This window comes from Rhinatrema bivittatum, chromosome 4 (genome assembly GCF_901001135.1).
Source record: "Rhinatrema bivittatum chromosome 4, aRhiBiv1.1, whole genome shotgun sequence".
Lineage (NCBI taxonomy): Eukaryota > Metazoa > Chordata > Amphibia > Gymnophiona > Rhinatrematidae > Rhinatrema > Rhinatrema bivittatum.
In genome coordinates this window covers 220,743,195-220,755,771 of record NC_042618.1, presented here as the reverse complement: position 1 = coordinate 220,755,771, position 12,577 = coordinate 220,743,195, and the positions used below count along the sequence as shown (strand labels likewise).

Sequence of the window (12,577 nt, the reverse complement as noted above, 5' to 3'; positions counted from 1 at the left end):
AAATGGAGGAGGCCTGATTACATCGCTGCGCGTTGCTTTGTTAAATCCCCCCCCCCCCCGGAACATGCGTGCGTAGATTTTAAAATCTGGTGCGCATGTGCGAGTGGCCATCGGATTTTATAACACATGCACATTGGCGCGCGCGCGTGTTATAAAATCTGCGTGTCTATGTGCGTGCAACCCCATTGTTCTGTCCCTAGCAGTGGGTACATGTTTGTATCTGGATATACTGTAGTTTAACTGTGTTTAGTGCAGTCCTTCCCTTCTGAGGATTTTTGATACTGAAATACTTTTGTAACCCATGACAAAAGTCTGTGAGCCTTGCCTTTAAGAGGAGCCTTTGCCCTTAAGAGAAGCTCCCTCCCCCCTCCACTTTCTCTCACTATCGGAAGAGCTCGCATGCCCCTCAATCTAATTTGAGTCTTCCTAGGTGCCTTATAGGCTCAAGGGACTGCCCTTCATGTTCCCCCTGTGTCACATGGTTCTTAGGCTCGCTGCCATTGGACCTTGCCCCTCTGCCCCCAGCTTGTGGATGCGTTTTCCCTTAGCAGCTCTCTGCGAGAGCCCAGTCTTGCCCATGCGGGCTTCAGAGCTAGCAGCGCTCTGTAAAGCTCCTGAAACGATCAAGTTTTTACCTTCTTTTTTACTGCCTTCTTCTGAAGACTAAATCAGCCTCATATCCCTCAAGCTCCCTACCTCTACCATAAGCTAAGTCCTGCAACTCAAGAGACCTCTTTCTCCCTCCTGCCACCCTGTCTCCGGTTACCAAAGATCTTTGCCTTGGGGCTTACGTTTGAGATGCAACAATTGTAAGTATAATCTACCTGTACAATAAATAATTTCAAACTTAAAGAATCTTTGTCTTGAGGACTGATTGGAAAGAAAGTTTATCTGCCTGGATAGCAAACTCAGATGTCTGTCTGATCAGATCACCCATACTGAGTAAACAATTCTTGCTGCATTCTTCACGATCCCCTCTTCTTCTCCCTCAATATTATAACTTGTTAAGGAGTACTGCATATTTTGGCTAAGAATAGATAACACACACACACTACTGCTTAAAGATGTTAGGTAGTTTCCCCCAGTAGCCTTTCCTTTCTCTAACTTTATCAACATCACCCAGCACAATATGGACATACGACTTAATTAAAAGCATAAGAGTACTACCCATTTAAAACCAGTTAGCAGATTAGGAGTTACAGCATAATCAGTGAGTTTCTCTTATCAGTAGCTTGGCACTTTTTCAGGAAAATGAGACAAAGAAATCCCTTCTGAACAGCACAATTCCTATTCCAAAAAAGACATAACCCCAGCACACTCCATGCCAGACAGATTTCCTGCTGAGAGCTGATTTTGAACAGACAGCATGATAAATCTCACACTGATAAGGGATCTCCAGCTGATTTGTCTGCAACCTGCTTAGCTGATTCACTATCTGGGGGTGGAGACACTCTCAGGAAAGGTGACAGCTTCTGCTAGGCCTCTGTATATAATTATACCCTATTAGTTGGGGAAAGTACTCATTTATAGTGCTGATATATTGTATATATTCTGTTTTATTATTTGTCTCAAATATTCTCATATGCACCTATTTTGTACATATATTACACAGAGAATATAGCTTTTCATCATTTCACATAAGACATAGTGAGTGTATTATTCAAACAAACAAAAAGAATAACAGACTACAGGGCAAATACCACACACCATAGCAGAACCCACTACACAGCTACATAATTTTCTAAAGGGCCATTTGTGCAGGTAAAGTCCTACACTACCTGCAGATGTCCCTTTGTTTTAATGCCAAGAACTAAACTAATACGACTTCTTTTTAGAAAGCATTCTAGTATCTACTTACCAAAGAGCCATATTCATACCAGTGTCTGTTGTCTAGATAGTACCAGCCATATTCCTCTTTCTGGCCAAAAGGGAGAAAGATCTGGCGCAAAAGAATTAAATTGGTGCCAGAGATATTCATGTTGTCAAAATCAAGAAATATTTTTCTGGAAATAACACAAAGCACCTTGTTAACAGAAATTGTTAAAATGTAGACACAGGGGATAACTTTCAAGCAATACTATACAGCCATATATATGTGTGTGTATATGGTCACATGGAGATCTATGACAGCATTTTGTAACTCGTGCACATTATAAAAGTACACATATGTGTACCCTGCAACATACATGCATACATATGCTTACACATGAATACATGCAATGTACTGAAAGCGCACAGTTTTCCTACCAAATTAAAAAATATATGCACATATATTTTACATGCAAAAAAAAAAAAAAGTAGGACTTGCTCATTTTAAACCTGATTTACAAATGGAAATTGATTTTAAAACATGTGTGTGAAATTGAAATTATCATTTTTCCCCAATTTACCCACCAGTCCTTGAGGTTATTGAGACCCTACTGGTTTTTCAGCCTGAACTCGCCCCAGTTCCACCTATATATTGCAAGATATGTTCAAAGATTAAATAATTTCTTTGCTTCGGTGTTTACTGAAGAAGAGGATGTTGGGGAGGTACCCATAATGGAGAAGGTTTTCATGGGTAATGATTCAGATGGACTGAATCAAATCACGGTGAACCTAGAAGATGTGGTAGGCCTGATTGACAAACTGAAGAGTAGTAAATCACCTGGACTGGATGGTATACACCCCAGAGTTCTGAAGGAACTAAAAAATGAAGTTTCAGACCTATTAGTAAAAATTTGTAACCTATCATTAAAATCATCCATTGTCCCTGAAGCCTGGAGGATAGCAAATGTAACCCCAATATTTAAAAAGGGCTCCAGGGGCAATCCGGGAAACTACAGACCGGTTAGCCTGATTTCAGTGCCAGGAAAAATAGTGGAAAGTGTTCTAAACATCAAAATCACAGAACATATAGAAAGACATGGTTTTAATGGAACAAAGTCAGTATGGCTTTACCCAGGGCAAGTCTTGCCTTACAAATCTGCTTCACTTTTTTGAAAGAGTTAATAAACACGTGGATAAAGGTGAACCGGTAGATGATGTATACTTGGATTTTCAGAAGGCGTTTGACAAAGTTCCTCATGAGAGGCTTCTAGGAAAAGTAAAAAGTCATGGGATAGGTGGCGATGTCCTTTCGTGGATTGCAAACTGGCTAAAAGACAGGAAACAGAGAGTAGGATTGAATGGACAATTTTCTCAGTGGAAGGGAGTGGACAGTGGAGTGCCTCAGGGATCTGTATTGGGACCCTTACTTTTCAATATATTTATAAATGATCTGGAAAGAAATACAACGAGTGAGATAATCAAATTTGAGATGACACAAAATTGTTCAGAGTAGTTAAATCACAAGCAGATTGTGATAAATTGCAGGAAGACCTTGTGAGACTGGAAAATTGGGCATCCAAATGGCAGATGAAATTTAATGGGGATAAGTGCAAGGTGATGCATATAGGGAAAAATAACCCATGCTATAATTACACAATGTTGGGTTCCATATTAGGTGCTACAACCCAAGAAAGAGATCTAGGCGTCATAGTGGATAACACATTGAAATCGTCGGTTCAGTGTGCTGCGGCAGTCAAAAAAGCAAACAGAATGCTGGGAATTATTAGAAAGGGAATGGTGAATAAAACGGAAAATGTCATAATTCCTCTGTATCGCTCCATGGTGAGACCGCACCTTGAATACTGTGTTCAATTCTGGTCGCCGCATCTCAAAAAAGATATAATTGCGATGGAGAAGGTACAGAGAAGGGCTACCAAAATGATAAGGGGAATGGAACAGCTCCCCTATGAGGAAAGACTAAAGAGGTTAGGACTTTTCAGCTTGGAGAAGAGACGGCTGAGGGGGGATATGATAGAGATGTTTAAAATGTTTTGTAAGATTTCAACTGCTGGTGTCTCACAGCTAGGGTTGCCAACTTTTCCACAGACCAGGACTGGACACTTAAGGGCTGGAGAGAGGGGGGAGAGGGGGAAAGCGCATGCTCATTTCCATAAAATTTGAATGATTTTTCAATCCTGCCTGTGAACTACCTTCCAGCTTCTCATGGCAATGAAGGGGAGCCTCTGTCACTCAGCTGCTCTCCATTTCATATCTCACTAGCTCAGCTCCATGGGACAGACTGCTATAGACCCCTACACAGAAACTATCCAGTAGCAGAATACCTCACCTTGGTCACACATGCAGACCCTCGCCTAATATAGAATAAGAGAGATCACAAAGTCTAAATAGCAACACAAAAACCACAACAAGCCAGACTCTGTATACAGTGCAGCAATGGAAATATGAAGTATGGTAATGTTTCTGTAAGACAACAAACATTAGTCATATTAGTAAAACCTTACAAATAAAATAATTTCAAACAGCTGATGAATAGAATATCCACTAATTAAAAATTCATATAAAATGGTTTAAAATTTCCCAAATACCCATTAAATATTTCAAAACAGTAGACATGTCAAATAATACCCAATGATTAAAACTAACAAGGATTTTTAAAAATCCCCTTTTCTCCATATCTGGAAAAATTTTTGATTTACAGTTACCCAGAGATTTTTGTGGATTTGGGAGGGTATCAAACAAACTTTTTCCTCTTTCATATACACACACATTCATTCTCTAAGACTCATGCTCCCTCTCTCTCACTCACACACACCCTCGCTTCACATACACTCTCAGAGAGTCAGAGAGATGCTGGGCAGGGAGCCAGGACTGACAGGCAGAGGATGCATGCTCCCAGGACTGCCCAGGGCATTAGGCATCCAAGCAACAAACAAGCCTGAGGGAAATGGGGGTAAACTAGGCAGGGACGTGGGAACAGGCAGGAGTGGAGAGGGAGAGGTGGTCACTGCAGTACACTACAGGGTTTTTTGTTTAATTACAGGTAATTCCAGTTTGCTAAGGGACAAGTTAAGGTGGTTTCTGGGTTTTTTTTTCCCTTTATTTATTATTTATTTTTACTTTTTATATACAGACAATTCTTGAATAAAATACAAATCATGCCGGTTTACATTAAAACAGAAGATGCAGGAAAAATGTTACCTTTGTCAAATACATTGAAACATTAATAACAAGAAAATTGTTAACAAGGGATAACAACTAAGAAAAGAGAAAGGCAAACAAGAAGAAGAAGTAGAAGAAAACATAGAAGTTGAAAAAAAAAAGAAGGTGGCACAAAGGGTTGCACGAAGGGGTGCACAAAAGGGAGTGCCCCTTTGTCACGCCCCTTTGGCGCACGACGCCAGGTGGAATGGCGCCATTTACCAGCTCGATGCTGGGCGGGATGATGTCACAAAAGGGGCGGGTCTCATGCTCACTGTTCTCTTTTCAGCGATCTCTCTTCACAATTCAAAACGGACGTTTTCATTTCTTTTGGTTCTTTTTACTTAGTGAAGCACTACAAAAAAGTGCCCAGTGCTGATGGGCTGCCCCCTCCGCCTCCGTGCCAGGTGGAATGGCGCCGTTTACCGGCTCGACGCTGGGCAGGATGACGTCACAAAAAGGGCGGGTCTCATGCTCACTGTTCTCTTTTCAGCGATCTCTCTTCACAATTCAAAACGGATTTCCTTTACAAAGAATTGCTGTTTACCTGGATTGTCTGGCTCTGGTGGCGGCAGCAGCAGCAGTCACTAGAAGAGAAAAACGTCCTGCCTTCGGTCAGAGGTGGGGGAGAAGGGTGCCAGCAGAGGAAATAGAACGGAAAGCAAGAAAACCGACAAGGGTGGGGAGGAGGCTGCCAGCCAAGTGTGATCGGGAGGCTAAAGCAGCCAGGCAGAGTTGAGACTGGAAGGAGGGAGGGAGAAAGGCACAGCCTACAATGTGTAGAGCAACTTTGCAGACAGCTGCAGTGAGATAAGATGAGGCTGAAGTTCTGGTGGGCCGACCTGCCACCATGGATGGAGAAGGAGAGGCAGCTGTGGTGGCAGGCGGTGCAAATCCCTGCCAGGAAGGGGGAAGGGACAGTGGCATAGGTGGAGCAGCACGACTAATTAAGTTGCAGAAAAGTAGAAGAAGTGAAAGGTAACAGAGGCTTCAACTATGGTGTGCAAGCACAGATTCTGCACGCGTCTCCATCCTGCACCTCCTTCTGTAGCTGCGTAAGCTGCCCAAGACAAAGAACAGGCAGCTGATTGGAGGACTGATGCCAGTCATGCATTCCACTGTGTACAGCCAGCACAGTTCAGAGGCTGTCCTAGAGCCATGCAAGCAACTTTGACTGGACATTACAGTGTCCGGTTACCTCTGTAACCAAACACTCAGGAGCGCACTGTTAACCCGCATTTGGACGCGCGTTTTCGACGTGCTAGCTTTACCCCTTATTCAGTAAGTAAAATGTGCAGCCAAGCCACACATTTTACTTTTAGAAATTAGCGCCTACCCCAGAGGTAGGCGTTAATTTCTCTCGGTACCGGGAAAGTGTACAGAAAAGCAGTAAAAACTGCTTTTCTGTACACCCTCCGACTTAATATCATGGCGATATTAAGTCAGAGGTGCCAAAAGTTAAAAATAATTAAAAATTTAAAAAATAAATTTTTTTAATCGGCCCGCGGTTTGCGGGTTGAAAACCAGATGCTCAATTTTGCCAGCATCTGGTTTCCGAACCCATGGCTGTCAGCGGGTTTGAGAACCGACGCCAGCAAAATTAAGCGTCGGCTGTCAAACTCGCTGACAGCCACCGCTCCTGTCCTGCCCTAGTTTGAATAATTTTATTTACTGAATCGCACGCACAGGAAAGTGGCCTGTGCGCGCACTGGGAGAGCGGGTGCCCGCTCTCCCACGATTTTTTACTGTATTGGCCTGACTGTAAGGTAAGCTTGAAAACCGGACTGTCTGGTCCAAAACTGGGCAGTTGTTCACTCTACTCACAGCTGGCACAGAGGACATTAATTTCAATTCACAGAAGAAGCTTTGCCGACTGTTCAAATTCAACCCCGTTATGTATGTTACCATGTATCCAAAATACATGCATATATCTTTCTGCATAATTAACATCATAGAAACTGCTGATATTGAGGGCATTTTCAGCATACAGAAGCTCATATACTCCAAAGATTGCAAGGACTTTCTCAAGAAAATAAATTAAAAAAAAAAAGGATGGTTACACCATTTCAGTTCAAAAAAAGTGAAAGCTAGAAACATACATCTTATTGTAGATTTTTGTACTTGCTACATTTTTTATATGTATATAAATATTATTTAAAAACAAACATGAATGGTTTTAAAATAAAATATTTTGCATAGTAGAGGTGTGAATCTTTATGCAAAATTATACAAATTTTTGCCACAGAATCTTGAAAAAATCAGCAAGAGCAAACCAAGGACTCTGGTTCTAAGTTGCATGAGAGCACTCAGCTGGCACTTACCCATACTTGGAAGTATTTAGTTTAATCCCACGGGCACCTGGCTGTGTATAATGAGCTTCTAATACAAAATCATTATTTATGGTTAATTGCTCCTCCCCGTCCTGAATACTCCACTGGTATAATTTGCCTTAAGAAATTAAGAAAAATGAAAGTAAGTCCATTGTTATCAAGTAAGCAAAAATCAATCTTTCTTAACAGCTTTTAAAAAAATGTGAAAAACTGATATTATTGATGCGTTAAAAGGAAGCAGTGCTAAAGATCTAACATGACTTTTGCAATGTTTAAATGGACGAAGAGACACTGGGAAGCATATTTGAACTTAGTAACATAGTGAATGATGGCATATAAAGACCAAATGGTCCATCCAATCTGCCCAGGAAGCTGCTTATAGTAGCAACTGCCACTCCATGCAGGTTACCCCCATGCTTTCTGTTAAGGGGAGTTACTGTTGCTCTGTGCAGGTTACCCTTGTGCCTTCTGTTTTGAGTAATACCAATTAGGGCTTCTGTTTTTAGGGGTTTATAAACTGTGAGGCAGATACTCAGCGCCACTCAGCCAGATAAGTTTCAACTTATCTGGCTAAGTGGCGGTGGTGGCTGAATATCTGCCTGGGATCAGTGGCTGCCATTTAGCTGGATAGCTTCTTACCTGGATACGTTTCTATCCAGCTTAGTGGCGGGTAAAGAGCGGGCGTTCTGGAAAGAAACTAAGTTGACCTACAACCTGCGCCCCTGGGTATACAGGCTAAGTTTGCTGGATAGGTTTATTCAGCTAACTAGCTGAGTTGCACAGTGGCTGAATATGGACTTCTGTAAATGTAGGTGTTTATTTTCCAGCTAATTAGAGATTGTTTGAGAGTAGAAAGACTTAGTGTTTATTGGTGTTTTTGCCATGCAGGTGCTATTGCTGGGTAACTTTTCCAGTTGCATCAAATACATAGTTTTTTTTTTTGCAGCTGAGAAGGAATTAGTACAGACAAGGAGGCATCAAGGCAGGCAAGAAGAGAGGTGAGAAATTAGCAGGGGAAATGGTGTTTTTCCAGTAAATACATATATAACTCGGGCAGCCTTTCGGGTTACCAGTAAGCCATGGGGAACAGTGCTAATTTATTTATTTGTTGAGTTTTATATACAGTCATTCGGTAGAGCCATCACAACGGTTTACAAAAGTATACATTTTTCTTAGCAGTTGTGCAACAGTAAAAACAATTTGAACAATATCAGAAATAAGCATATCAAGTCCAGAGAGCATTATTAGGTTGGATGAGGAGGGTATGCAGGTTCAGGGTGAAGAGAATGTATTAAGAGGTTTATAACTGAGAGTTCAGTTGAGAGTTGGGATGATCAGACGTCTGAGGGTCAGTGTAGAATTTGCAGAACATTAGTGTTCTTAGGTCCTTTTTGAATGTTTTTAGGTCATGTTGGGTTCTCAGGAATTTAGGTAGGGTGTTCCAAAGTTTAGGTGAGGCAATTGAAAAGGCTCTTTCTCTTGTGGTTGCCAGATGCGCATCTTTGATAGGGGGAATGTTTAGGTAACCTGAGTTATTAGAGCGTAGGTTTCTTGGAGGATTTTGAGGGATTATGTTTAGGGTGTTAAGACCTTGATGATCATTGTTTAGGATTTTGTGGATTATGGTCATTGATTTGTAAGCAATACGTGCAGTAATAGGGAGCCAGTGAAGTGAGGTCAATATTAGTGTTATGCGTTCATTTCTTTTTGTTCCAGTTAGGACTATGGCAGCTGAGTTCTGCAGTATTTGGAGTGGTTTGAGGGATGAAAAAGGTATTCCAATTAGTAAGGAGCTGCAATAGTCGAAGGTGGAGAAGATAAGAAGTTGTAGTACAGTTCTGAAATCGTAGGGGTTGAGAAATGGTTTCAGGTGTCTTAGGGTTAGGAGTCTGTGCATATCCTTCTTTAGTTTTATTTGCTATGTGGTTCTTGAAAGAAAGTTCTTTATCAATGATAACTCAGAGGTTCCTTGTGTGGGTGGTAGGGAGTATAGTTATCATTTGTTTGTCAAGTATTGTCAGGGGTGGCGGAGTTGGATTGGGTTTTTTTATCTATGAGTATTTCAGTTTTGTCAAAGTTGATTATGAGTTTCAGGGAATTTAGGAGATGTTTGATTGAGATAAGTAGTTCTGAGGTTTTCTTGTAGGTGTCTTCAATCGAATTTTGTATGGGAATGAGGAGCTGAATGTCATCAGCATAGAGGAAGTGTGTGATTTCATATTCTTTTAGTAGTTGGCAGATGGGGAGAAGGTATATGTTGAAAAGGGTGGCTGATAAAGCTGATCCTTGAGGGACTCCGGTTTTGAGGTTGATTATTTTTGATAGGTTGTTGTTGATTAATACTTGGTATGTTCGATCAGATAAATAGGAAGAAAACCAACGTAAGGTATTGCCAGTTAAACCAATTTGGGATAGTTGCTCCAATAGTATATTGTGGTTCACTGTGTCGAAGGTGGCTGAAAGGTCAAGAAGAATGAGCAAGTATTTTTCACCTTTGTCAAAGCCTCTTATAATAATGTCATTTAGGGAGATGAGGAGAGATTCCGTGTTTAGTTTTTTCTAAAACCATATTGGGATGGAGGTAGGATGCTGTTTGTCTCCAGGTAGTCATCTAGTTGAGTGTGTACGACTTTTTCCAATGGTTTTGGCTATGAACGAAAGGTTTGATATGGGACGGTAGTTGGTAAGGATTTCCGGATCTAGGTTGTTCTTTTTAAGGATTTGCAGTTTTGGTGAATCATATAAAGTAATTTCCAATGGTGGAGGAATGTTAGATGGGCGAAGTGTTAGTTGCAGGCTTTTTTTTTTAGATATAAGCATTAAGCCACCTCCTTTTTTATTTTTTCTGGGGTTTGAAGAGGTGTTGTAATCTTGGTTGGATAGTTGGTTTATTAGAACGGAATCCGTGTTTTTGAGCCAGGTTTCTGTAATTGCAATGAAATCTGGTTTGTGGTCACTGAGTAGGTCATTGAATAGAGGGATTTTTTTTTTTTATTATAGAACGAGAACTGATGAGTATGAATGAGAGAAACATATAGTTTGAGAGTTGAATATGTGTGTTTTTGTAGTTTATTGGTTGATTTAGTTTGTGTGGAGGTTTCGAGGATGAATGTTTCTTAGAGGATGTAGGTTGATTATTTGGAGATGAGATCTTGTTGTTCATCTTCATATCTTTTTGAGTTTTTGGATTGAAAGTTGATTGAGATAGCAATATAAGAGTATAGCTTGCTTTTTGGAAGGCAGTTGTTAGTGATGCAGCTTTTTTTTTTGTTTGGGAGGAGCGGGTTGAGAAGGCAAGGTTTAGGAAGGGGGTGTCTGAGGGCTGCGTGGAATGGGCTACGTGAAGGGGCGTGCAAAGGGGCCTGCTCCTTTGGACGCATGCCTTCGGCGCGCGCCTTCGGCAAGTTTAAATTTAAACCCCTCTCATCCGGCCCCTCCTCTGACGTCAGGGGGCTGGCTTCGCTAATGCAGTTAGTGAAAGAGCTAATTAGAGGAGGATTCATTCATGTGCGGCCCATCACCTTGAGGGTGCTGGAATGGATGTCCCACTCAGATATTTTATAGCAGAGCTCTGCCAAGGGTTCTAGGGGCGGTATAAGTCTGCAGTTCAGGAGGAAGGTTGGAGATTTTTGCAGCAGTTGAATTTTTGGCCTATCTGGGGTCTGGGCTCCATCAAGGCAGTTCCATTCAAGATCACTCCCAATAGGGATCCCCATTGAGTGAAAAGAAAAAAGAACTACCTATTGTGAGCAAGAACATCTACAATTTGGAGTACAAGCATCCCGAGTCTTCAAGCCACTGGGGAGAGAGAGGATTTACTCTGTGCAGAGACAAGATTTTTGGCCATCATGGAAGGAGTTTTCCTGCCTAGTTCAAAGGTTGCTCTGTCCACCAGGAACACTACCTCACCTAACCCAGGAGCGTGGTAGGATCCTTTGCCCGGTCATAGATTCCTGCAGAGATAGGAGGTCAATACTGTAACTGAGCGAAAAGAAAATATGCTTCCAGCACCACAGTTTATTGTGCCATCTACAAATATCTTGTTCGGTACATTTAAAGTTTGGACACTAACCTAGTGTGTCCAGCGTCTTTATTTGGACACGTAGCACACAGGAATAACCAAGAGAAAGCCAGACACTGCATTGGGACCTGAAAGGACACCTTTCTTCCCCCAGCCAAAAAGGATCCACACCATGGGGAAGGCACTACAGAGAAGAGTTACTCAGGGTTCCTGTCCCAAACATGTGCAGGACAGGCACACTAGGGTGGGGTTACAAATTTTTTTGCATTGGGGCAGTTTTATTGTTTAAACTCCAAACTCAGAAGCCCAATTTATAACCAAATGCAGAGAGCTACAGCATGGGTAACGGAGGGATAAGAGTTGGAACCACAGGAACAATCCAAAAGAAAACTTTGCCTAACTGAATACAACAGTTCCCTCACTATTAGTCCCCCTTCCATAACGTCACTCACAAACATATTGAACAGAACTGGTCCCAACACCTATCCCTGTGGCACTCCACTTAACATGGTTCTCTCTTCAGAGTAGGTTCCATTTACTATTACACTCTGTCTCCTATCAGTCAACCTGTTTGTAATCCATGCCACCATTTTGGCGCTCACTCCCAAGCTTCTCATTTTATTCACAAGCCTCCTATGTGAGACCATATTAAAAGCTTTGCTGAAATCCAAGTAGATCACATCTAGTGCTCTTCCTGATCCAATTCTCTAGTCGCCCAATAAAAATAAATAAATAAATCACTCAGATATGTCTGACAGGACCTTCCTCTGATGAATCCATGCTTCCTCGGGTCCAGCAACCCACCAGATTGAAGATAGTTCACTATCTTTTCCTTCTGCAGAGTCTCCATTAATTTTCCCACCACAGAAGTGAGGCAACTGGCCTATAGCTTCTGGCCTCCTCTCTGCTACCACTCTTGTGAAGCAGGATCACCACCGCTCTTCTCCAATCCCAAGGCACCACTCCTGTTTCCAGGGATCTATTGAACAGATCCTTCAGTGTACCCACCAGCACATCTCTGAGCAGTCTTAGTATATTGAGTGTATCTCATCCGGCCCCATGGCCTCATTCATTTTCAGTTTGCCTAGCTCCCTCCATACATTCGCTTTTGTAAACAGAGTTTTGGCTACTCCATCCCCATCAATGGTCCTGTTAATCAGCAATGGGCTTCTCCAGGTCCACTGAAGTATTTTTTTTT

At 41.8% G+C, this 12,577-nt stretch overlaps 1 protein-coding gene across 1 annotated transcript in view; it reads right to left on the bottom strand.

Annotated features, from left to right (window-relative positions):
* Positions 1–12,577, bottom strand: part of LOC115090527 — a 98,335-nt gene that overhangs the window by 66,116 nt on the left and 19,642 nt on the right. Inside the window, exons 4-5 of the mRNA XM_029599732.1 lie at positions 7,350–7,476; positions 1,859–2,003 (exon numbers count right to left, since the gene is read on the bottom strand). Of these exons, the coding sequence (XP_029455592.1) occupies positions 1,859–2,003; positions 7,350–7,476 (272 nt within the window). The remainder of the gene's footprint in view (positions 1–1,858; positions 2,004–7,349; positions 7,477–12,577) is intronic.